The 24330-nt window shown below is 39.2% G+C and overlaps 2 protein-coding genes and 1 long non-coding RNA gene across 8 annotated transcripts in view; 2 read left to right on the forward strand and 1 right to left on the reverse strand.

Annotated features, from left to right (window-relative positions):
• The first annotated feature begins 1371 nt into the window (after positions 1-1371).
• ATP5MJ (ATP synthase membrane subunit j) lies at positions 1372-5947 on the forward strand. 2 transcript variants are annotated; one of them, XM_048308449.1, is made up of 4 exons: positions 1372-1474; positions 3072-3195; positions 4863-4883; positions 5752-5947. In XM_048308449.1, exons 2-4 carry the CDS (start codon positions 3072-3074, stop codon positions 5775-5777), a joined length of 171 nt encoding a protein of 56 aa, XP_048164406.1. In that variant the 5' UTR covers positions 1372-1474; the 3' UTR covers positions 5778-5947. The 2 variants fall into 2 exon arrangements, with proteins under 2 accessions (XP_048164406.1, XP_048164405.1); XM_048308448.1 differs by having other exon boundaries at positions 1431-1525.
• Positions 5797-18196, reverse strand: LOC125328184. The gene is made up of 2 exons (XR_007204584.1): positions 16733-18196; positions 5797-14009 (listed from the first exon to the last, which is right to left on the reverse strand). It is a non-coding gene; the product is annotated as an uncharacterized LOC125328184 (long non-coding RNA).
• Positions 18197-18296: 100 nt separating this feature from the next.
• PPP1R13B (protein phosphatase 1 regulatory subunit 13B) overlaps positions 18297-24330 on the forward strand; it is a 69563-nt gene continuing 63529 nt past the window's right edge. For 4 of the 5 annotated variants that reach the window (XM_048308428.1, XM_048308431.1, XM_048308430.1 and 1 more), the window contains exon 1: positions 18297-19112. In XM_048308428.1, coding sequence (XP_048164385.1) covers positions 18297-19112 — 816 coding nt within the window. Of the gene's footprint in view, positions 19113-19402; positions 19480-24330 lie in introns of those variants that run through there. The other variant, XM_048308435.1, reaches the window with a different exon arrangement.

Here is a 24330-nt window from a genome sequence, read left to right on the forward strand (position 1 = left end):
ATTTTCTCTACACTGAGTACCTGATCCAGTGTAGATATTGGGCTGCTTTAGAACTGTTACTGTCAGGTAAATACAAATCTAGGGGATATGTAGAGAGATAAGGATACTAGAGCCCCTGGCTGCTTAATGTATCAGCCTCAAAATCGTAAATTAAAGAAGAGGATTTTCCTCACTAAAATTTCAAGCGGTTTTGAAAGTTCTAAATGAAATAGGTGAGATACACGTAGTATTTCATCGACATAAGTTATAAGTTACTCCTATATTAAATCCAAAAAAACCCCAGGTAAAATCCAAGAAGTCTTGCCCTGTGCGACAAAGCTCATATGTAGCAAATGTATACACCTGCAGATTATGCAAATCCCTCAGTAGGAAAGTAAATGCAGTCTATGATCCCACTAAAGCATTTTAACACACACAAAAACGATCGGAGCTCTGCTTTCCTTTCAGAGCCACGGGAGACCTGGGCGGTCATTCCCCCCCTCACCCCACAGAACAATGCCCGAGCACAGCTCTGGAATTCCAGTCACCCAGTCCTTCCCGGCACCTGGAGGAAATAGCCTGCCAGGCATATGGGTGCCGCAGATCTCCTAAATACGGCCCAGCGGGTGCCTCCCACTCCTCCGGGACAAGCTCTTCCCTAAGGGATACACTGCATAGACTGTCAGAGGCCCTTCCCAGCATTGTCCTGCTGTGCTTGTTCTTGGGAAGCAAGACTGAGGTGAAGATCTGCATTAGAAGAGCACTGCTAGCAGGTCGAGGGAGGTGATCCTGCCCCTCTGCTCAGGCTTGGAGAGGTGAATGTGGAGTTTTGTGTCCAATTCTGTGCTCCTCAGTCCTAGAGGGACGTGGAGCTCCTGGAGCAAGTCCAGTGGAGGAAAACAGAGAATGACTGGGGGACTGGAGCATCTCTCTTATGAGAAAAGGCTGAGGGAGCTGGGCCTGTCCAGCCTCGAGAAGAGACTACTGAGAGGGGACCTCATCAGTATATATAGGTGTCTGAAGGGAGGGTGGCAAGAGGATGGAGCCAGGCTCTTCTCGGTGATGCCAAGCAATAGAACAAGAGGCAACTGGTAGAAACTGATGCCCAGGAAGTTCCACCTGAACATGAGGAAGAACTTTACTGTGCAGTGACCATGCACTGGAACTGGTTGCCCAGAGAAGGTGTGGAGCCTCCCTAACTCGAGATATTCAAGAACTGTCTGGACACAATCCTGTGCCATGTGCTCTGGGATGACCCTGCCTGAGCAGGCAGGTTGGACCAGGTGCCTCACTGCGGTCCCTTCCCGCCGGACCTATTCCGCGATTCTGAAGGAAGCGGGGCCGGCACCGCCGCGGCGCGGAGATGCTCTGGTCCTCCGCGGCCATAGGGGGCGCTGCTGGCCCCGCTCGCCGCGCGTCCGTTCCCGGCGCACCGCGCGGCGGCAGCGGACCCGTCTCTTTTCCCGAGTGTGACCTTCGCCGCTCCCCTGGCACGGTGGGTCCGGGCCCGGCGAGCCCCGGCCGGGTCCTGGCGGGCACCGCTCGGGTGTGTCTCGGGTGGGGGCAGCGCTGGTTCAGGTGTGAAGGGAAGAAGGGAGAAAAGGAATGCGGCCCGTGGCGCTGGAACTTGGCCGTTACTCGCCCGACCCCGTGCAGCGGGTCGGGCCTCGGGCGGGCCGCAGGTGCCCCGGGCTGCGGGGGGCTTGTGGCGGGGAGGTCAAGGAGGCAGCAAATACAGCCTTGTTCCGGCTAGATTTCAGACAGAAAAACCAGAACGACGTCGCGCCAGTGCAGGCCTTGGGGAAAAGTCTCTGCTGGGCTTTAGCACGGTGTTAAGTGGAAACAGCACTGTTTATTCCCTGTGTTTTGCAGCGGTGGGGAAATCTTGCTTTCCTGTTCTGTTCAATGTTCTTGTTTGTTAGTATGTCTTGATATTCTGCTATAGCAGAGTGACTGTTTGTAGTCTACTGTTCATTTGAAACTACAAACAGTGGAAACTTAGGTGAGCAGTGTCCTTAATAGTGTTGGTGAAAGCACAAAGGTGTTTCAGGAACTTTTGCCACAATAATAAATGATTGAAATGACTGTCCATAAACAGAGATAAATGTGGGTTTGTCCGTAATTACACATTAATTGCTTCAAAGTTGCGTTCATTCTTTAAGAAGAACCTACATTTTTCCAGTTGTTTTGACACTGGCTGCCCTTGTTCCTCTTCTCTTTGAGGCTTGCCAAACGATGCTTTACATTTAGTAACAGCAGACAAGCAAGGGAGCATTACCTCAGAGAAGTTTAACTCTGCTTTTCTTTCCTCGGTCTCTGGTTTACTGTACACTGTCTATATGTGTGCATAGCTCACTTTATTGGGTTGTAATAAGCATAAACAGTGACTGTTGGGTGAAGTGCTGTGCATAAGACAATACAACATGGGGCATCTCAGTGCAGTGTGGTGCAAATGTGAACTAACATTTATGGGAATTAGGATAAGCTTTATTTTAAAACCTGTAATTTTTCTCTTTGTCTAACAAAGCTACATGGAAAGGAAAAAAAACCACCGACACTGACAGGTTTCTTGCTCTTGGGGTGTATTTTGAAAGTCAAATAGTCATGATAAAGCATAAATTCATTAGCTTAACATCATTTATTTTGCTATTTTGAGTAGAAATTACCATGCTGGGAGAGACAGCTGCAAGGGAGGGAAGATAAATTGGTAGTGCAAGGAAGGAGCCTCTCTGGCTTACCTGGAATGAGACTTCCTCCTGAGGAAATCTAGAAACATTAAGAAAAAGCCGTCACTGATAGGCAGAGAGAAGTCTAGCTATTGCTGCTCTGTAAATGTTCTGTTGACTCATCTTTGAACCCCTTAATCAGCTGTAATTTTAATATTGGTTTTTTGTGTTCGCCCATAAATTGTAACTTTAACTCTGAATTTTCATTTCTTTGCCTTGGAATAAGTACTTTGGCATGCTTGGGGATTTTTTTTTTAACCTGTAAACTGCTGCTGATACGTATCAGGAGCGTATGTATGTTAAAAATCCAGCAGGTAAGAATACAGCTGCAAAACTTTACATGACAAAACTTCTTATAATTTTCAGATGGTGCAGGCCATGATTCCAAAGTCATGGAGACCCATGAAATTCTACTTCTCCACTGTTTATCAAGAAATATGGGTTGGTATAGCATTAACAAGTTATGCCTACTACAAGATTTCATATGGGGGTAAGTTACACATTATAGTCTTCATTAGCTGTTACCTTATAGATCAGGTTTATAGACGAGAATACCCCTAACAAAAATCAGTCGTTGAAGATACCTAGCAAATAAGAAATTAACACTCTTACTTAGGGCCAGGTCTTTGCTATAAAAATTTAGATGTTTTAAATGCTCATTGTAGAAGGTTCCACTATCAAAAATACTCAAATATCAGTGTAATTGTACCTACATTATGAAGATCAGGTAATGTAGGAATTGATTTTTAAAATGCAGATCTAACTTACTTGCTCAAGATTTTGAAAATAAATAGTTTTTAAAAGGTTTTTTCACATGAACTTGTGAAAGTGTATTTTAGGATGATGGCACCTCAAAATGTGATCTACATCACTGAACATGAGAATGTGTGTTACTTGGTGACACTGGATGACTTTCTCAGAGAAAGAAACAGAATATCTAATATAAAAATACTGAATTTGAATGGGCCAGGTCCCTTAAAGCAGAAGGGTGCAACAGTTTATGGTGTCTTAAAGGTCCTGTTTGTCAATTTAGGCTATGTTAAAAAAATCCCAAGTCAAACCCTTTACTGACTGTCATGAACAATGAAGTGTTTTAAGTTGTAGACAAAGTTTACAGAGAAAGGAACCCCTTGCTGTGGGAACAGCTGAGTGGTATTACCTCAGCATTTCTGTAGCTTTGTCCAAATAATGTGTAGCATTCCAAAACTGATACACTGCACTTACAAGCTTAAGTAAATATAAGTAGTTGAGCTTAATGAGTATTAATGACTATTAAGTAAATATGAGTAGTTGAGGTAGAGAGGAAGGAAAAATTTAACTTTTGCTTTAACCTTTTATTTCATGGAGAGTTCAAAATGGACAGACTATTCCAAATTTGTGTTTGTCTCATGCTACTTTAATTCATGACTTAGACAAATGTCCTGGTGTCAGGTTTTGAGGGCCAAAAAAACTGGATAAATGGCAACTTGTATGCTAAGCTTTATTTGGAAGTAAAAATAGTTTTTATAGCTGTAGCCCTTTCTGCACTTGGGGAACAACTTTGCAAATAATGGAATAAATTAGGATAAATTAGATTGGAGGGGACCTCTTGAGCTCACCTGGTCCAAACCAGTGCTTAAAGCAGTTAGGTCAAAGTTACATCAGGTTGTTTATCACCTTATTCATAGTTTAAGTGAGTATTTCCAAAGATGGAGATTGTACACTCTCTTACACCTATTTTCATTACAAAGAATTTTATTTTTGATCACCGTAAATCAGTATTTTAGGTGAACAATTACAATGGGAATGTAAAATACAAAAGAAAATTTTAAAGCAAACATTTCACTTCAGTTTACATCCATATATTGTGTGTATATATATCCATATATTACGTAAAATAGTAACATTCTGTAGATATTTCTTTTGAATTGTAGTAGTAGTCTTGATGCTTATAATTTCTAAATGCATGGAGTCTTGGTTAATTAAAAACAAACAACTTTTGAAAATCAGTATAATGTTTACAGAGATGTACCATGGAAAGTATATGTTGTACACTTACAATTTTTGTTTAAGCTAGTAATAATAAAAAACTAATTAAAATTTATCTATAAAAAGTAAACAGGAAAAATAGTTTTAACTGTCATTGTTCAGCTTTTTTTTTTTGCTTTTTTTTTTCAGGCAAAAAATCAGCAGGAAATAGTAAGTATTAGATATCTAATACCTTGGTGTAATTTTTAAATGAGTGCAGTAAAAATTAGCTCAGAATATTTTACATTACATAAGTTTGGGCCTTAAGTTACAGATTTAGCAAATGTTTAAAGACTACTTCAAAATGAGTAATTTTGGTTGTATTGATGATTTTGTAAGCTAGAAACATTTGTGGATCTGCACATAAATTGTCTTTTGTGTGGGTTCTAGGAGTAGAATGGAAGTTTTATATCTTGACTGTGTGGGTGAGGAATTTTTTTAAATAATAGTAACAACCATTTAATGGAATTATTTAAATCAGCATACTTTCAAGAGTACCTGCTATTTTAGCTGTCAAGAAACTAGAAAGTATAAACTTGTGTTTTGGATTTGTATTTTTGTATCTTTATAAAGTAGTGTTTAGGTATTTATGGACAGTTTCTTCTGACATCACACTGGAATTTACTTTTTTATGAACTGCTGTATCTCAGTTCACTTTTTGGACCATGAGAGAGAACCCATTTGCTCCCAGTTGAATTTGTACATGCAAACATTATTTGCATTTTGAAACGTGCAATTAGAGAAAATACTGCCTAGTAAGCTTAGAATAATAGTGTAAATAAACCTCAGTTATGGAAGAACCATAACAAAACCAAGGAAGAATGGGTGTTTGACTGTAATAGTGCTTTAAAACTTGCAAAAGAGGATTTTTAATATTTGCTAAGTTTACTTCCATATACATTCTGAGGTTATTGCTATATTTGAATAGCCAATTCTTGTGCTCAGATGTAAGTACAGTTGTCAATTCTAGGACCTGCACTACATTCCTGAATTGATTTGCTCTACTGTTCCAACACTCTAAATTGTGTCTTTGTTTCAGAGTCCTCTGGTTCTGGCCATCATTAAAGATCTCTTCTCTTCTTGGAATATGAATTTGGTGGTTCCTCATCTCTACTGCAGATGAAGCAAGTTACAACCATAGGGAAATTAATGCTAGAACTGTACCTGATCCATCTGCTGTAATTGGAAAAAGAATAAATCCATTGAGCAAAAAGTAATTAAAGATGTTGAATATATGCTGGACTGCAGTGTTAACCTAATTTTTAGAATAAGTTCTACAGTTCTTCTAAGTACCATGTTAAACTTTTTCAACAGTACTTTAAAAGGGACCAAATCTTTATAACTTAACTTCTTCATAGAATTAGATTCCTTTTTCCCCCCTAATAATAGCTTTTTTGGCTATTTACTTTTAAAATGTCATTTAATAGGATGCCAAGTATGAGGACTTAATTCCCAGCTTTTTGTCAACTTGTGGTGCAGTAATCAAGGTACCAAAAATTATATCCCAAACCTTATGTTTTTTTAAAGCGTTCTTAGTTCTGCAAGGTTTAAAAGCAAAGGTTTTATTGTTATGAAAACACCAGTGAAAACATTTACAGATATTTTTTAAAAGTGCATTATTCACAATTATATTTTTTTGTTCTTCATATTCAATAGAGCTAAGGAATTATTCTGAAAGGCTTTTTCTTTAGTCACAAATTTTGCAAAGGAATAAGTAATAACATGCCCATATTGTATAAGAAAACTGGTATTACATGGACTTTTATTTGCCATTGGAGCTTACGAAAATATCAAAATTTAAAGGGAATAATGAAATCATGTACTGGCAGCACTTGGTATGAGCACAAACATTTACCTGACTTCAAAGAGTTTTCCTTTTTCCTGAAAATGTAGAAGTAATACATGTATTATTAGGATGGGTCATTAGTGGTTTTTGCAGATAGCTGTTAGAAAGATCTCTATAGCAAGTATATTTTGGGAACTGTAGGAATATATGCTATCTTACGAAGCTCAGTGTTCAGAACTACACATACTGAATTCTGTACCAAGGATACATAGTGTGTAAAACCAAACCTAGACTTCATGTCATGTTTTGTTTAAATGTAGCCTAATCTGCCTTTGAGAAGATTAAAAGGCTTAAGTCATTTTAATGACTTAATGCTTACGTACATCTTTTTAACTATTTCACTGAAACATCTTAAATCTTTCAGCTTGATTAAAGTTTTGCTTTTCAATCTCCTGAATGCAGTATCTGGCCATAGCTTAAATGTTTTGTATTTGAACATTCAGGAACTTGATAATCTTACCTGCTGATGGTAAACATTCCAAACACTGTTGCCTTTAATTTCTTCAAAATTTATGCTTAATAGCTGTACCTACTGAATAGACTAAAATTACCAGTCTTACTTCTCTGAAAGCTTTTTTTAAAGAAGGCAAGTATAGCATCACTGAATTTGAAAAGGTGACATCTGTCTTTCATGTATTTTTGCCATTTATTCCACCTTCCACAGTGTTCTTTGTTAAACCTTTCCTTGATATGTTTTAGCTGATTGTTTACTAATTTCTATATGGGTTTTTCTGTTTCCTCACTGCAGAAAAATGAATGAGAAATCGGAACTCACTACTTGATTTTTTTAAATAAAATCAAAAGCATCTGAAAGAAGGGAATAGAGAATAAAAACTAGAAGAAAATGGAACTTAAATGAACAGATATTAGGCCAGTGGTAATTACAGGGTGAGTGAGTTGTGGTATACTTAATAAGCAGTTCAGATTGAAAATTTATGCCAAGTAAGGAGCTAAAAGAGCATTTGTAATGCAAATTTATGATCATTAAGTTATAGTTCCTAAGATACCACACATACTTCAAATGACCTGCTTTAGCAATTTTCAATTACAGAGCTCAGGCAAACAGACCAGGAAAAAAACATTAATCACTGCAGGATTTGCTTCACCTTAGCCAGACCATTGGCACTGAGGTACATCAACATGCTCTTGTGATCTTCTGGGTTGGAAAGCAAGAAGAGCTTCTGCTGACCTGCCCTTGGAGCACACTTAACTGCACTTCTAGGTAAACTTAACCTATTTCAAGTCTTAACGCTTCTTTCCATCTGACTTGCTTGATTTTCTAGTAGGGAAAGAAAGTACATACAGGCAACAGTGCGTGGGTTATAAAAATGACAGTTTTTACTGAAACAATGCCATATGCAACTGGTTCTTCATTGGTGCTTCTCAGTCAGGAATTTCTATGAAGGCTACAGAATATTCCCTCCTTTTTGATCCTTAACACAAATATCTACAAAAGATAGGGGAAGTAAGACTGGTGTTTATGTTTAAATAGATGTTTTGTTTTGGTTTTTTACTTGTAGCATACAGGAGGAGGAAATTCAGTCAGTGGCTTGATTCAAAAGTAGAAATCAACACACCCACAACATGTAACACCTGTAGTACTATCTCTGTACTTCCTGCTCTTCTATGGTGAAGTAATGTAAAACACAATAGAGCAAAGCAAACCAAGGCATTGTAAGAGCCATTTCATATATACAGTGAGGTGTGGAAAGAGTAATCAATTTTCACTGCAGCACTAGCACCTGGAGCACAGCCCTAGGTAGATAAACATTTCAAGGAGTACCCACCCTTGAAGTGAATATTCTTATTGTAGAATATGTGCCTTTTTTTCTTTTATAGTAATTTAGCTAAGGTGATTTCTAAAGCCAACTTAAAAAGATTTTCTTGTTCCAGGTAAGTGTCTATACAGACAATATGCAGCTCCTGAACAGACCCATTTTCTATGCAGATGACTATGTAAGATCAGGACTTTAATCCATGGATGTAATATTCATCATGATTCACAACTAAACACTGGTGAGGGATATGCTTACTGCACATTGATGGATCATGTTGCTTCCCTTTAGCTGCTTCCTCTTTATATTGCTGACATTTCTAAAAGAGGATTACATTTAAAGTTTATGTAGTGAAATAGTTAAGCAACTGCATTTTTAATCTGTTGCCTGTGACAAGGCATCAGGAATGACAAAAGCTGTTTACTGCCTTTACCATGTTGGTAGAACAACAAACATCTTCAGGGGTTGAAGAGCCTCATCCAATTACTGCAGCACCCTCTTGACTAAGTTTTGTTGTGGCACTGGGAATTGATTCTTTTTTTACTCAATACAGAACATGAAAGCTCAGCAGGAGGAAAGTGTATTAATAATGGCAATACTAATGCAAGATGTCTCTTTAAAGTATGAATATTTCTGTATGTGCTGGGTCTTACTTATGACTGGGATTTCTCATTTTGGAGCTTGGGGATTTCTCGAACATTTCAAGTGCTGTCCTACAATTAGGAATCTCAGAGTTTCTCCTGCATGCTAATAAAGTATGATAGAATACGGGTGCAGCAAAATACAGTCAGAGCCAAGGAAACATTAGTCATAAGGCCCAACCTACTTAACCTCCTTAATGGCTAACTTGGAAAAAACCCAAATGTGTATTCATGTTAATTGGGAGGATGAGTAAAGCTGCAGGAAATGATCCAAAGTAACTAAAACAACTGAACTAGTCGTCTGTTTATCTGAATCATGATAGCAATCCACTGTTTGTAGTACAAATGCCGATACAGAGCTGGTATGTGCATACATCTTGTACTTTGGAACAGTATCAGGTGCTTGTTAGACACAGGTGATTGTGTGTGACATCACCACCAGCTGCCTGAAATGAAACGGAGGAAATCAGTGTGAAACCTCTATTGTTTCATTCACGGAAATCTGTAAAGTTACTAGGAAGGAAAGAATAGTAAGATGGAGATTCCCTGAGGCATTAAATATGTTAGTTAACAATTCATTAAATGGAGGAACTAGAAGTGACAAGATAGTGCTTGAACAGCAAACTCTTCCAACTGCAATTCTATGACCTTTAGCAACTAACATTTAGCAGCTAATATTTTTAAGAACATAAAGCCACATGGCTGATTCGGTAATCTATTAAAAACTCGTAAATAAGACTGGCTTGTGTAGTCTACTCCACTGCTGCAGGCAAAGTACTTGGAAACAATTACTCTTTCCTAACTCAAAATGAACTGACCACCACAAGAATGGATGATTTGGACGTTTTAATTAAATTCTGCTAAGGGTGTTATGACGTGTTTAGTTGTGGTTTAACAGTATGAGTACTCTGGCAGCTACACCAGCTTGTAGAGTTTGCACTCTCACCACAGTGCCTTGCTCCTCACAGTTGTGCTGCTACAACTATTTGTGAATCAGATCAGGTGATTTTTCATAATTTTATGGGTTTTTCCCCCTCTAAAATAACAAAACAAGCATTTGTTGGGGTTTTTTTTTCCATTTGAATTTGGATCCATCTGATTCTGTTTACAGCAAAGCTGCTTTATAACTAGATTGTAGCACAACAGTTTGGGGGAGGGAGGGGGGTTTGCAGGAAAAGGGCAGAAGAATCAGAATTTCTATCTTTGCATTCACTCAGCCAAGTTCCCTAAGTTGTTGTGTCCCTTGTAATAAGGCAATACTAGTTTCCTCCTCATCCGCAGCTACGCACATGATCAAAGCACTGTCTCCCCTGCAAGAACTGTCATCAGTGTCAACAGTCGGAGCAATAAAAAGAATGCAGAACTCCACCCTGTATACAAATCAGGAATGACAGCTTGTGCTCCTGCAAAGGCAGAGCCTTGCTTCCTTCCTCTGGGACAGCACATCGCTTTCTTGAGTTTGTACTATCGTTTAATTAATTGGGACAAATGAACAAACAAATAGGGAACAGGGAGAACCACTGGATAATGACATCCTAATGCTCAATACTAGCAGGAAGAATACTTTTACTTATAAAGGATAAATTTAGTAGTGGTTCATCAAATTATATTGTTGGTTGTCATCAAATGAAAACATGCTTAATTATTATGACCTTCTAAAGGATCCTAAAGAAACGGTTTTTAAGTGATATGACCTTTAACTTTTATATCCGTATCATGACAGTACCTTCAGTGATCTGCTGGGAGAGACAACAGAGATTTCTTCAGAGCTAATGAAGTGTGTTTGCTAGGAAATAATGGGGATTATGTGGGTGGTAGAACTTAGAGCAGTATACTGAATGAATCCCATCTGTGGTGACTGCTGCCTACACAGATTTTTTCTGCAGTATTAGTTGTAGTCTTCATTTCTTGTTTTAACCTGTTGTGTTTAGCATGCTTTTGATAATATTAAGAATTGCTGCAATTAAGGGGGAATTCTTTAGGTATGAAGTAGAAATTGTTGTGAGGTATTTCATATGGAATGCTATGTAAACAAGCAACATGGCAACAACTGAACTGAAAAGAAGCAGAGTAGTAGGGGAGGAAAAAGGAGGGATTAATAAAGTGGACTAGAATGTGAACAGCCATTTGATAGAGGACCAAGAATACAGGGAGGGATACCTTTTTGGGGGGAGGTCTAACCAAAAGCACTTCCACTTTTATAATTAACTCTAGTGTTTATTTTGTTTATATATATATATGTTTCAAGCTATGCTTTTTTCAGCACTGTTACTGACTCTTCACTCTTGATGCTTCAGGTATACCCTTTAATTTAGGGCAGTTGTGCAAAGAAATAGCCTTGTTTAAATTCTCTAATACTGGACATTACAATTCTCTCCTTATACTCTGGATGTTGTATTCCACATATCACGTACAGCTTGAAAAGAAAATTCTTTTGGTCTCAGTTAGTATCTCTAGACACTTCCTTAAAATAATTAGCTAAAATTTAAACTGCATTTCTTTCAGTAAGCTAAGGATTTGAGTCATACTGATTTTAACAAAGGACCTGACTCTTGGTTTAAGTAAACACTGAGACATAACACTGTTCAGCATACTTTGATTTAGGTAATTCCTTTGGAATTAGAAAAGGCATCTTACAAAAAATATTTTTACTTTGCTTTCAAATTATGTATTCTTATTAATGCGAACTGTCACACCTCTTTTTAAATTAAGGCTAGTAAGTTAAACATGTACTCAGGCCTTTCTAGAAGGAAGAAAGACAGAAGGCAAGAAAAAAAAGTTTCCCATAAGAATTGGAAGAAATAGAAAAAAGTACCTTGTGCTGTAGCTTGTCCATTTACAAAATAGAAATACTGGTTTTGAATTTGAGACATAAGCAGTAGTCAAACCTTTAAAGTAGCATCTAATCATCCCTCAGCAAGTAGGTTATTATTGGGTGTACTCCTCCGTGATGAACACACTCCTTTCCAGCCTTTTAAATATTCTCAGGTTCAGCTGCATATTATGGTATCTTCTTTGAATAAGTCAACCTAAAATAGATTCTAAACACATACCAGTGATACATTTTCTACTGTCACTATTTCTAGAGCTTTTCACTGAATCATTTTCAGTAAGGTTCCATCAATGCCCTACACAATTCATCTGCCTCTACTGTTGGCATTCTTCTGTTTATGTAGCTAAGAATTATAGTAAATCTTGTTGTAGGATCACAGTAGTAAAAACAAAAATTATTAAGAAATGTATTTCTGGAAGATTACAAAGCAGGGCACTTGGAGACAGAATCAACTTGTCTCATTAATGTTCCCTGAACTAGAACATTGTTGCTTTATGTGGAAAAGGAATATTTACAGAAACAGAAGGGATGAACCTTAAGCATCAATAAGGTACAAACCCATTATTTTCATAATATGCAAAAAACATCATTGCAAATATTAGAGTACATCTGCTGGTCAGATCACCCGAGTGCAGATGCTCTTCTATTAAAATGCACTACTAAAATAGTGTTTGTGACTTAAAAACTCGGATTCACAATAAATTGTATACACCTGTATAGAAGAAGACAGCCATGCTCTGACAATTTTTGGTAATCAAAAAGCCCCAAAAGTGACAATTTAAGGTGGTTTTTATATATACACATATCTATATCTGTATCTCTGATTATATAAGTATATACATGAGAGAGTGCAGAAATGTTTTCCATAGGAGATGTATGTTAAATCAGAACCTGTTTCAAATCGGCAATGGTGTTTTATTTAAACAGAATCAATACTCTGTACTGTAATTTTGGAGGAGACTTACCTTGTGTATTCTAATCTGTAAAATCTGTGATGAGTACATACACAAAAAAAAAGGTAAATAATGTTATTTCCAGTAGTCTAGTCTTATTAATGTAGTTGTTTAAATACTAAGTATAAACAGATTAGGGTTTTTTTAAATACACATTTAATTTGGTTTATATTTTTTTCTCCTGCTCTACATGAGCATTCTTCTGCTCAGAGGCATGTTTTCCTGTCTAAGCCTCCTTTGCACATCACTTTGTCAGTAATTGCTAGAAAATACCTTTCAGTATATCCCAGATTTCAGAACTGAGCAGAAGACTTTCCCAATCTCCCCTTCCAAGCTGCAATCCTTCACCCATTACCAGGTACAACAGCAGGAAGCATGAACTTCATTACATGATACCCCTTCATGTTTGTTCTTACTAGATCTATTTATCTCAAGAAAGGTAATTAAGAAAAGGACAAATTCTTGTAGGAGATGTACATTTCAGATCAGGAATTACTCCATTTGAATACTGCAGTAATACAAATCTAATATGAAAACAAACCTGCATCTGATACAGCAGTAAACGTAAGAAAGGAGACTGGTTTCAATTATATTAAATAAATAGTTGGCCATCTAAAACAAGGGAATTATGTGGTTAATAAAAAAGTTGAAGACTAACCACCCACCTTTTTTGCAACATGAGGGAAAAACTAATCATATATCACAGACTTCTGCATGAGGCTTTTACTGAAAGTATTTGAGATCACTTCATACAGAAATTGTTAAAAACACTTAAGTACTTAACTCACTAAATCATGGGTGAGATACATGAGAACAATTTTAGTCTTACAGTAACAAATTAAATAGCTGGACTCAAAACATGACCCATCCATTTTCCCCTCATATTAACCAAGTGGTACACTCAAAACACAGTAGCACATAAATAAAAGAGGAGTAACGAGTGAAGGATTGACTGTCCTCTTCCTAATTAATGTTTCAACTAATAACCCATCATCTGGCCCATCTCAGATACTTGCACTCATCATAGGCATACAGAAAATTTTAAAAAGGACTTTTATAAAGAGAGCCCAAATGGCTATAAGGACTAAGTACAAGCAGAGAGAACTTCTCCCAGGATATTCAAGGTTTTGTTTTCTCCACCTTTTTGCATATAGTTAATGGCTTCATTGTTATAGGGGAGCAGATCAAGACTTTCCATCTCTTAAGGTGATGGCATGTCATCTGTCTTACAGGATTGTATCTTCTGTAGCTACAATATAAAACAATACCTTTTAGTGTAATAATTTTACAAGAGTGGATAGCAACACAGTCCCAATGAGACCACAGCATTTTCCACTAAGTACGTCCTTTTGCATCATGTGTATTGGATTAAGTGTACAATTTCTGTTATTGTTTAAAGAAATTACCTCTAATCCACCAAATGCAGGGCTGGAACACATGACATACCAGGCACCCAAATCCCAGGAAGTGCACACAGCTATGCTACACACACATAATGCTTCACTCCTGCTTTAATTGTTACACTTCTCAGAATGATGCACCGAATGCTGGGCTATGGAAACTTCAGATCATGACTCACCTAGTCCAGCATACATTACTTTAGAATATTACAAGGCATCTTTCTCCTGTTCACGTGTCTTAAATACTGTATACCAAACAGACATCAAAGTGTTTCCTTTAGGTTATTATTTGTAGTTTATTTATCTCTGAACAGGTTTGGTGGGGTTTGAAATGCATTGACTGTATGTGAATTCAAGCATGGCAGCGCATGACTATTGTTCAGTACAAATACTTTATTGCTTAGGAAGTCAGCTTGATTCTGGAATGAAAGGCTACTTAAGGCCACAGTAACAAATTAATATACCTTTCCTTTAAATATACACTCTTACTTTACACTGTATTTCACTAAAGATTTTAGGCTTCTGGTGTGAAACTCCCCTTCAAACTAGGTCTTTTTGTTTGTATCACCTGTCACATAGCACTGCACTGTAGCCACATTAACTTCCTGGCAAGTTAGAAGTCCTTCTGTCATTCAGCTTCTTAAATTGCTCACCTACTCAGAGCCAGTTCCTCCTGCATTGCAGCAAATGCAAAATACAATTTTTGAAAGGAGAGTTGTATTCTGTAATAAAGTAACCCACTCATTCATTTAACAGAGACATCATTTTCTTTTAATACACACATACAACCCCAGTGCTCCTACCCATACTCTTAGAAATTTTATTCTGCCAGTTGTAAGGGAACCCATCTGAACTGTAGCCATCCAAAAGTCTGCTCCCTAATCAGAGCTAGCCATCCAGGCTCCATCTTAAATCAATACAGAGATAGGCACCTTCAAAGACCAAGAGATTTAGATAGTGGGATGAATATCTCGACGTGAATGAATTACCTGCAGAACTGCCTCTCTCCCCTCCCCGTCCCTATTTATCTGTAGAAGCAGCCTCAATAACTGATTGAAATGACACAGCTAACTCCTACATTAGTAAAGTTGGATAAGATGGATCCCACCCTAAATGTTTGACCTCTGACACTGTTGCTGGCTATAAATAGCAGTATCTGTTACTTAAAATAATACCACATGAAAAGAAAAAGTGTTACATTAATTCAAAATTATTTTCCTGTGACACCTCCAAAGCATGAAACCATTTTCCTATGCTCTAGAAAATCAACAAGTGAATGCAAAACTGGAGAACACTTGAATATCAGAAGGTAGGAAAGCTGATTTTCCTCCTTTCATCTATGCATAGAAAAGAAGTAGGAGAGATACAGACATACTAGTTTTTAAAATTTTAAAAACACCTACATTTGAAAATCTCACTAGAAGATACTTAGAAAACACAAGTAGGATTTGGAACTTCAGCAGGAGTGCTCCTGAAAATTTCATTACTCTCCCATCTGTATCTTTGGGAATCTCTGCTTGTCCTAAGAATAATAATGATCAAATAAGATGCCTGGCGATTTATTAACAGCAGTTAAAACCCCCTTTTCCAATAAACCTAGGTTAAATACACACCATGTTTTGGTCATTTTTCTCTATGTACACATAAAGTCCAAGTGTTTTAACAAAACACTAAATGACATGTATTTCAGTTTATGTATTTCAGTCAAATTTCAGTTTCTTGGTAAATAAGACTTCTTCACGTCTCAAAAACTCACCATACCATGACCAATAAGCACTAATTCGTTTTTTTGTATATATATTGTTAGTTGAATAAATGTCTATTAAGCTGTAGTGGTTTCATTTTGTAAAGTTAAATAGAATTGCTGGGGTTTTTTAAGAACCAAGAGGAGAATAAAAGATATTTGTATAACATATTTTAATACTTACACCAACAAATAAGCACAAACCCTTTCCTTTAGAAAGAGGTCAACAAAATTAGAACACCTTTCACAAAGGAAATGGATTTGGAAGCACATAGTTTGGGTTTAGTACCTCAGGCTTTATCTGCTTCCATAACCAAATTCTCTTCCCTTATCTTCTTAGGCATTCCCCAAATCCTGGCTGCTTTCATGCAACCTCGGTTATCCAAGAAAGGCAACTAAAATGTAGATATCACTGGTCCCTTGGGCCAAGCACCATAATTTTGACAAAATTGGACCAGGCATTTGGTATGGAAATGCATGGGCAATGGGGAAAAAAAAATCTCCATTATGGTAAGTGACCATTTTTCTGCCCACAGTAGAGAGACTTCTGGTTTTAAGCTGGAATAAAAAAATGTTATAAAGGCTGCTTTGTCTCTTGACTGCTAAGAGAGTGGTTCCCAAAAAGATTTTTCTGTGGGAGAAGTGTTAAATAATTTCGCATGCTGCAGGTAGAATTTTAAGTCTTATACTTGGTAAATATTGGTGAATATTTTTTTTTTCCTCATTTCTATAGGAAAATGGAGATGGGAAGAGATGAGCCAAGTGGTGTTTTCAAAGGAAGCAGAAATAGGAGTAGGAGCAGACTTGCATATAAAGTACATACTCTACCTTTTGAAGACATTTCCTCCTGGCCTTCAGTATCCAGTCTGTCTGGTTGCTGCACTGGCTGAACCGTCATCTGCCAAAAGCAACACAGTGTCGACAAACTTTTATACTACAGGCCATTGTTCCAACAGAGGAGTTGCGTGGAGGAGTGTCTGCATCCCCAGCAATTGTCTACATCATATTCTCCCACATTTCATTTTGTAGGCATTCCTGCTGTTGCAGTGGAAAAGTAATAGTGGGATAATATTTACAGTATTTTGTTTTTTATTATTATTCACTGAATACAGGGGAAAGTTAGCTATTAAGTATACCTGAAAAAAAAAAAAAGAAAAAACCAGACCATCGTTCAATAATTGCTGGCAATGAAAATTAACCTGCTTAATGAGAAAGAGTAATTTTTATAGAACAAGTGTGACAAAAGGTGCACAATGCCCTTGTTAAAATTAGAATTTTAGAATTTCTAGTTTGTTAAAGTTAGAATTACTGTAAGTAGTAAGAGGACAAGTAAGTTTCTACTCACTGTCACTATTTTTGTTGATTAAAGTTCAATGTGAATTTGATGAAGATAAATTACTCCCCCCTATTTTTTAAGATAGATGATTATGAGCATTTTAGAGCCCATTTTATTCAGGTCAGTCTAATTTCAGGGTTAATATTCTTCTGAGTAGATCTGGGAGTTCTCTATGGGGTTTGAAGTACCATAGTCTAACCTATTTCCAAAGCTCCATGTGTGAGCTGGAATCACAGTCTACAAGAACCTGAGGATGATACTACTGTGATTTACAAGTACTAATTTGAGTGCTACTTGCTGGCAAATAATGCTAAACTGACAAAGTACTATCTTGTGATGCTAATACATTTTCCTTGTAGGACCACTTCAGTAAAAGAGGCAGAGGCTTTGACCTGTCACAAAGCTTACACCAGAGCCTGCAAATGCACTGAGAAGGATACACAGTGAAATCTCAAGCATGTATATATTAAGATAATTTACACAATTATCTGTTACAGAATCTTGCATGAATAGGTTATGCTTACCATACAGGCTCATACATTGAGATTATTATGCTATTATCACTTACCCTGAAAGACTTACACAAACATTATCTAAGCTCCTCAAAAACGTGCCAAGTTAACATTTTTTTCCACTCCTAGCTGACATCTGTCACGGTGTTCAGCAAATAAAGTAACAAAGACTGGAAACCAGCCATTTTCAGAAACAGTTGGAGCACTGGGTAGGTCCATGTATGCTGTAGATTAGGATTTAAGACTCACAGCAATATGAAATTTGTCTACATTGCATGTGTTGCAGTACTAACATATGGTGATGTTTTGACTTCTAGATGAGCTTGGCTTCTTCCAAGCTGTTAACTTTCATCTTGCTGTTGTAACTCTACAGAATGAGAGACCAGAAAATGAAGGAAACTGAACCTTACTTTCAAACACGAGACCAGATCTCATGAGTCTGACATCAGGACAAAAATACCTTCCCCTCCTGCTGCTAAACAGAGTTGCGTACATCAGACAGATTTCACAAGGAAGGAACGGTGGAAGGAAGGTGACGCTAAACATGACGCTATCCAAGGTGTATTTCGTTACACCAGGACAAGCCGTTGGGAAGCGACCTCAGCTCACAGGCACGGGAGACCACCGAGCTCCGTGCTTACCGCCCAGCTGCCCCCGCACGCCCACCGGGTCGCGGGCAGCTACAGCAGCGGGGCCGGGCCGGGCGGAGCCTCCCCGCATTCCCCGCATTCCGGGGGTTGAGAGCGCCCGAGGCCGCTGCCCCTTCCTCCACCGCCCGGGCCCGGCGGCAATCGGCCCCGGGCAGCCCGCCCGGAGGAGGCGGCGCCCGCCGGGACCCGGCCCGGGGGCAGAGCGCCGGGAGGAGGAGGAGGAGGAGGCCGCGACAGGGAAGAACCGGCGGGGCGAGCCTCACGCTCAGCACGGCGCTGGGGGAGCGAGAGGGTCCCAGCGGGGACGGGAGGCGGGTGCGGGTCCCGTCCCAGCCCGGCCCGGCGGTCACGTGCGGCCCCGGAGCGCCTCCCCGCGCGGCCCCGCCCCGGCAAGGAGGCGGTGGCGGGGGTTAACCCGTGGCGGGGCGGCGCGGGCGGAGCGGAGCAGAGCAGGAAGCGCCCGGGGAGGGAGGCGGGAGAGGCGGCCGTGCTCCGGAGGAGGAGGAAGGGGGTTGGGAGCCCGGCCGCCGTCGCCGCCTTCGCCTCTTCCTTCCGCCCGCTGCGCGGAGCGAGGCGCGCGGGAGGCACCTGTCACAGCCGCCAGGGCGAGCGCGGCGTCCTCCGCGGTGAGAGGCGGCGGCGGCGGCGGCAGGAGAGGCCCGGCACGGCTCGGCGGGCCCGGCGCGCGGAAGGCTGCGGAGATGATGCCGGTGAGTGAGAACGGTGAGAGTTCGCGTCGTCGGTCCCTGGCCTGGCGCCGCGCTGCCGGGCGCTGGGACGCCTCGCCTTTTCCTGCGGGGCTGCCGGCGGCGGATGGAGTGCGCGCCGTCATCCCTGGTGGAGACCCGGCCAGCCGGGGCAGAGAGCTGCGGAGCTGCGGAGACGCCGGCGAGTTCCGCGCCCGGGGGGTGGGGCAGCGGGTCACCGCCGTCCCTGGCTGGGGGGGGGCACGACCTGCCCCTGCCCCTCCGCCCGCGGGGGCTGCACCGGCCGTGACAGGTCGGGGGCCGCGTCCCCCCCGGGTCGCTGCCGGCAGCCGAGGCCCGCCGTGAGGCGTGGGGGGTGCGCTGTGTTTGGGTGAGTGGGTGTGCGGGGGGTGTGTCTGTTTGTTTGGGGGTTTTCCACCCAAACCCCGATCGCTTGCCGCCCGGGTGCGGGGAAGGGCTGAACCGTCCCGGGGCAGGCGGCTCTGGCCCTCCTGCCGGGGTCAAACGAGCGCAGGCGGCAGCTCCGTGTCAGCCTGGCTCCCTCCTCGGTTCCTGTCACCGCTTTTGTGAAGCCGTCGCTTATTTATCAAAGACAAACCCTTTCATTTTCCCTCAAACAACCTTGATTGTCTTCTGTGACAGAATCCCTGTCCGTTTCCTGCCCCCCGCTTCCCTCCCCTGTCGCTGTGAGCTGATGCAGTGGTCAGAAGAGAGTTGTTCCTGATGACTGTTCGTTTTATGACAAGATCCTTTGGGACGGAGTAATAAACAATCACATTCCTTTTGTTGATTTCTTTCAAACTCTGTTTGATCTCAAATGTGGCTTTATGAGATAGTCCCTTATATGGAGTATCTCCCATGTTTTCTCTAATTCCAGTAGAAATTAGCTTTTTATTTCCAGTTCCTCTGCAGTGTTTGCAGCCAAAGCACTGCAGCAGAATGTTTCTCTGTGAGAACATTAAAGATATCTTTTACAAAATTTTATTGCTCCAAATTTGTTTAATGACTGAGAGGAGAATATAAATAGCTTAAACTGTGTGTAAAATTTCAGATTGAAGAGTACAGGTAATGTTTTAAAGCCAGGTATTATGACAAGCTTTTTAACATCATGTGTGCTTTAACTTCCAGCTGCTGGGTGCTAAAATATTGATACTGATGAAAATTGCAGTGCACTGGGTACATTAGAAACCAGCAACAAAGTTCATGGAGTTACCGACTTATGCCATGAACATATGAATGTTACCTTGTAGAAACAGAAACAAGGTGATAGCTTCATCTTCGATCTCAACCTGGGTTATGCTTTACATTCATAAAATTCCTGTTGAAAACCCAGCATGCCAATGACATGCTAAGTCACAACAAATGTATTTGCTTGCGATGTGTGGATTTCAGGTTAACGTCATAACTTGGGTAGTGCAGTGATTGAGTTCTAAAAAGTTTCTTTTTACCTACTTGAGTGTTTCTGCAGTGTCTTGTGTTACCTTCTTGTTCAAATGTGGTAGTTGTTTGTATTTATTGGCAGGTGGTTGAAGATTCAGACGTTTTTCTATGTTTTTGAAACACACTTCAAAGCATTTTTAAATGACAGATGCATTTTAATAAAAACAAATTACCTTGCTACAGGGGTAGTAATGTTGCAGATTAGAGCTTACTGAGTCCAAGTCCTGAAATAATAAATATTTTATTTTTCTAAGGACATTTTAGATGCTGTTATGCACAGTATGTCAGTCAAGAATATGTATATTTAAATAAATATGTATATTTAAATGGACTCATGACAGGGGCTTTAGTCTTTTAGTTTTTCACCCCAGCTGGACTACAAGGATGAAAATACCCAACACCATTTCCTGGACTCATCAATGTATAATATCAAAATAATGTGAACATACAGCTGTAGAACTGGACGAAGTCTTTTAGGTTTTTTTACTCAATATTTTGTATTCTGAGAAGGGAAAAGTTAGTGATCTAACATTTTACTGTAGAGAATTCCTTGACTTCCTATTCATGGAAGCCTTTTTTTCCCCTAAACGTGTTGGGCTTTTGTTTGTGGGTATTTTAGGCTTTGAGTTTTTTAATATAATTAGCAAAAGCATAAAATAGCAAGAGGAGAGATTTTAATACTGCTAGACTTACCTACTTGTTAAACAGTTCATCACCATAGTTTTGCGTCAACAAATCAAAACTAAATGTCAACAAACTTTTGTAGTTTCTTAAAATTGACATTTATTAGACTTGAAGTAATTGATCTGGGCCATTTTTAGATTGGTAATTTTTTTGGCATTTTGTACAACCATTTTAAAGAGTGAAGTAGTATCTGAAGTCCCTGTTTTTCTCCTTTTGTGTGTTGTGGTTTTTTTTTTCCTCCCCTCACATGGGGAACAGTGTTCCTTCTCAGAGGTTTTTATCAATTACAGTTTCTTTTGTGAGTGGCATACCACTGTGTTCTTCGGCATCCTTTTCTTACAAGGATTTTATTCATTATCCTTTTTCGTATTGTTTGCTCTGTTCTGAAAAATACAGAATAACTATATTCTTGGTCCTGAACCCACTTGGTCTTGCAGAAGAATTAATGATTTAGACTACAGTTTTCTCACCTGGTTTTTTTTTTTCCTTTGTTTTGCTGACAAGAGATGTCAATCGTAAACCCTTTCATCGCCTTCAGGACATAAGGGCTATGTGTACGATGAGCTTACGATGCTACGCTGAATATCACCTCTGCTAAGTATTCCTATAAATATGCCTTGAATATAGGGATATTTTTTCACTGAAAAATAAAGCTTAGTGTTTGTTGCATTCTTGAAATAAAGTGTGCAAACCTGGAACTATGTGGTATCCTTTCAAAGAGGAAATCTTTTGGGTTAAAACAACCACAGTTGTATTTATTTGCAAAAATATTGTGGATATAGCTCCTTTTTCAGCCACATAATCTATAACCTGTTTGGAGGAGCCTAGTTATGTATATTTTTGTCTATTTGCCCCAGTAGAGATGCTTTTTTGCATTATACTTTAGAGTTTGTGTTTGAAAGAGTATTGGAAACTTCCGTAAATAATGCAAGTAATGCTTTTTCTGCTAGGATGGTAATTCTGGAACTACATCTTCTGTCAAGTATTAGCATTTTCCTTGGGCACACAAGGGTGCACACAAGAAAAAAGTAACTTAAAAGGAGCACTGTTTTCCCACTTACAAAGAAATACAATGCAATAAGGAACTGATATGTTGGAGCAGTGTGTAACGCTTCCCTTTTTTTGCCTTAATTTTGGGTATAATTCTTTCACAGCGTGTGAGCTAACACCACATGAAAGGCATAGAACTGTGTAGAGCCTGTACACCGTCAGTAAAGTGGTAAGACAGGTGATGGTGGGTACTGTGTAAGAAATTGTGATGGATCAAATCTTTTAGGAGGAATAGTTGGTATTGCATGTTCTCCTAGCAGAGCTTTTCTGGTTTTGCCTTTAACTTACGAATATCAGGGAGGTTGCAGTTGTCATTCCTCCATCTAGGAGAAGCCTTACAGGACTTTGTGTGAGGCTTAGAGTTGCTGGACACATCTGTGTGTGTAGGATCAGGTAGTTGGGATGGTTGTTTTCATAGAAGGGGGAGTGAAAAGTTCAGAGAGTGTTTAGTGGGTTGTTTTTTTTTTTTTTCTAGTTAATTTTGTGGGACACTGCAAGTCTTCTCTGAAGATGCCCATGACGGATGCAAAATTTATGTTTGATTAGAGGATTTATATGTAAGCTCCAGACCTATGAAGATGAATAATATGACTGGTAAAATACAAAGCAGAGATGGATATTTGCAGGAGTTATTTTTCAATTAAGCTGGTGAATTAAGAAAAAGTGGGGGGTTTGGTGGGCTTTTTGTTGTTTGGTTGGGTAGTTGGGGTTTTTCTGTTTGTTTTAAAATGAGTATACATTTGTCCTGTGTTCAGTCTAAAACATTTCCCAAAAAGTCCAGAGTAGGCATTGTTTATTATATTGCTTATAATTTAAAACCAAAATATTCTTAAATCAGTGTCCCCTGTTCTCTTTCCCTCAGAAGGTTGCTACTCATATAATTATACACTGTAAAGGAAGATGTGTCACTATAATACACTTAAATCAACATTATGAATTTTCATTAAATTAATATGAGCAATTTCCAGTGATATGGAGATAAAATATATTGTGATTAATTCAGAACTGTATAGTTCTCAGCAATACTGATATCCTTGTTTGCTGAATAAATCTGACCTGACTGTAGAGAATAATTTGCAAGTTTACCAGCCATTATTAATGGAGTTATTTATTGCAACAAAGCTTAAAGGCCATTTCATGTTTTTTTGGATCATGTCACTGTTTTTTTAGGTTGACAGAATATGGCCTATTCTGTGGTAAAAATAAGTTCATCAGCTTCACCATGTCAACAAAAAGTACTATTCACGTGCTAGTCTGGTAATAGAATATTTAAATATATTTATTATATATATGTGAGTATGTTGAAATGAATGAGTATTTTGAGGGAAAGGATACTCCCTCATATGTTAACATAGATCAGTTTGTTGTCCATTGTAGACTCCAGAGAAAATAAGTATTTGTTTGACAACAGAATTCCGTTCCACCAGACTGACTTATCTAACAAAGCCAAGTTTGATATGACATACATTATTTAAAAAACCTTGCTTATTCACATACTTACATTTAGATGCATACAGCTGTGGAACAGCCCCCATTTTGCCAAGAGTTGCCCATAGATAGAATAAAGGCAGTGCTTTTTTGTAAAGAATTTGAAGTCTAATGCTTGGTATTAAAAACAGAGCTCATGTTTATTACCTTTTTAAATGTCCAGAGGGGGTTAGATAATTTTTTTTTTCTTTATGAACTATAGGCATCTTTAAAAATAAAAAAAATCATTGCTGAGTGTCATGGTGTGATGCCAAGACACTGAGACTAGAGGTTTGAAGAAGGAAACAAATTATTGCCTGATTAGGGGAGTGGGGGGAAGGCATCTTGCTCCTTTTCCCTCATGACTCACTGTTGGAATTTACAAGTCTTATGTGTTTGTCTAAATTAAAAGCTTAGTATTACCATATATTAATTACTAGCACAAGATAGCTCAAAATACTTCACCTCTTAAATGAATGTGCTAGCCTGGGATATAGGAGGTTCATTCCTGGGTTTGTATCAGACCCCAGCAGAAGGAGATTTTAAAATTCTTTTCTTAAAGTGAAAAATGATAATAGGT

Source organism: Corvus hawaiiensis, chromosome 6 (assembly GCF_020740725.1).
Source record: "Corvus hawaiiensis isolate bCorHaw1 chromosome 6, bCorHaw1.pri.cur, whole genome shotgun sequence".
In the NCBI taxonomy this organism is placed as follows: Eukaryota; Metazoa; Chordata; class Aves; order Passeriformes; family Corvidae; genus Corvus; species Corvus hawaiiensis.

What these genes read in the sequence shown, in the direction of transcription:
- ATP5MJ (XM_048308449.1), top strand. Translation starts at nt 3,072, where the DNA reads ATGGTGCAGGCCATGATTCCAAAGTCATGGAGACCCATGAAATTCTAC. An exon ending in CTACAAGATTTCATATGGGG is followed by an intron (nt 3,196 to 4,862) that starts GTAAGTTACACA and finishes TTTTTTTTTCAG; the next exon opens with GCAAAAAATCAGCAGGAAAT. An exon ending in CAAAAAATCAGCAGGAAATA is followed by an intron (nt 4,884 to 5,751) that starts GTAAGTATTAGA and finishes TCTTTGTTTCAG; the next exon opens with AGTCCTCTGGTTCTGGCCAT.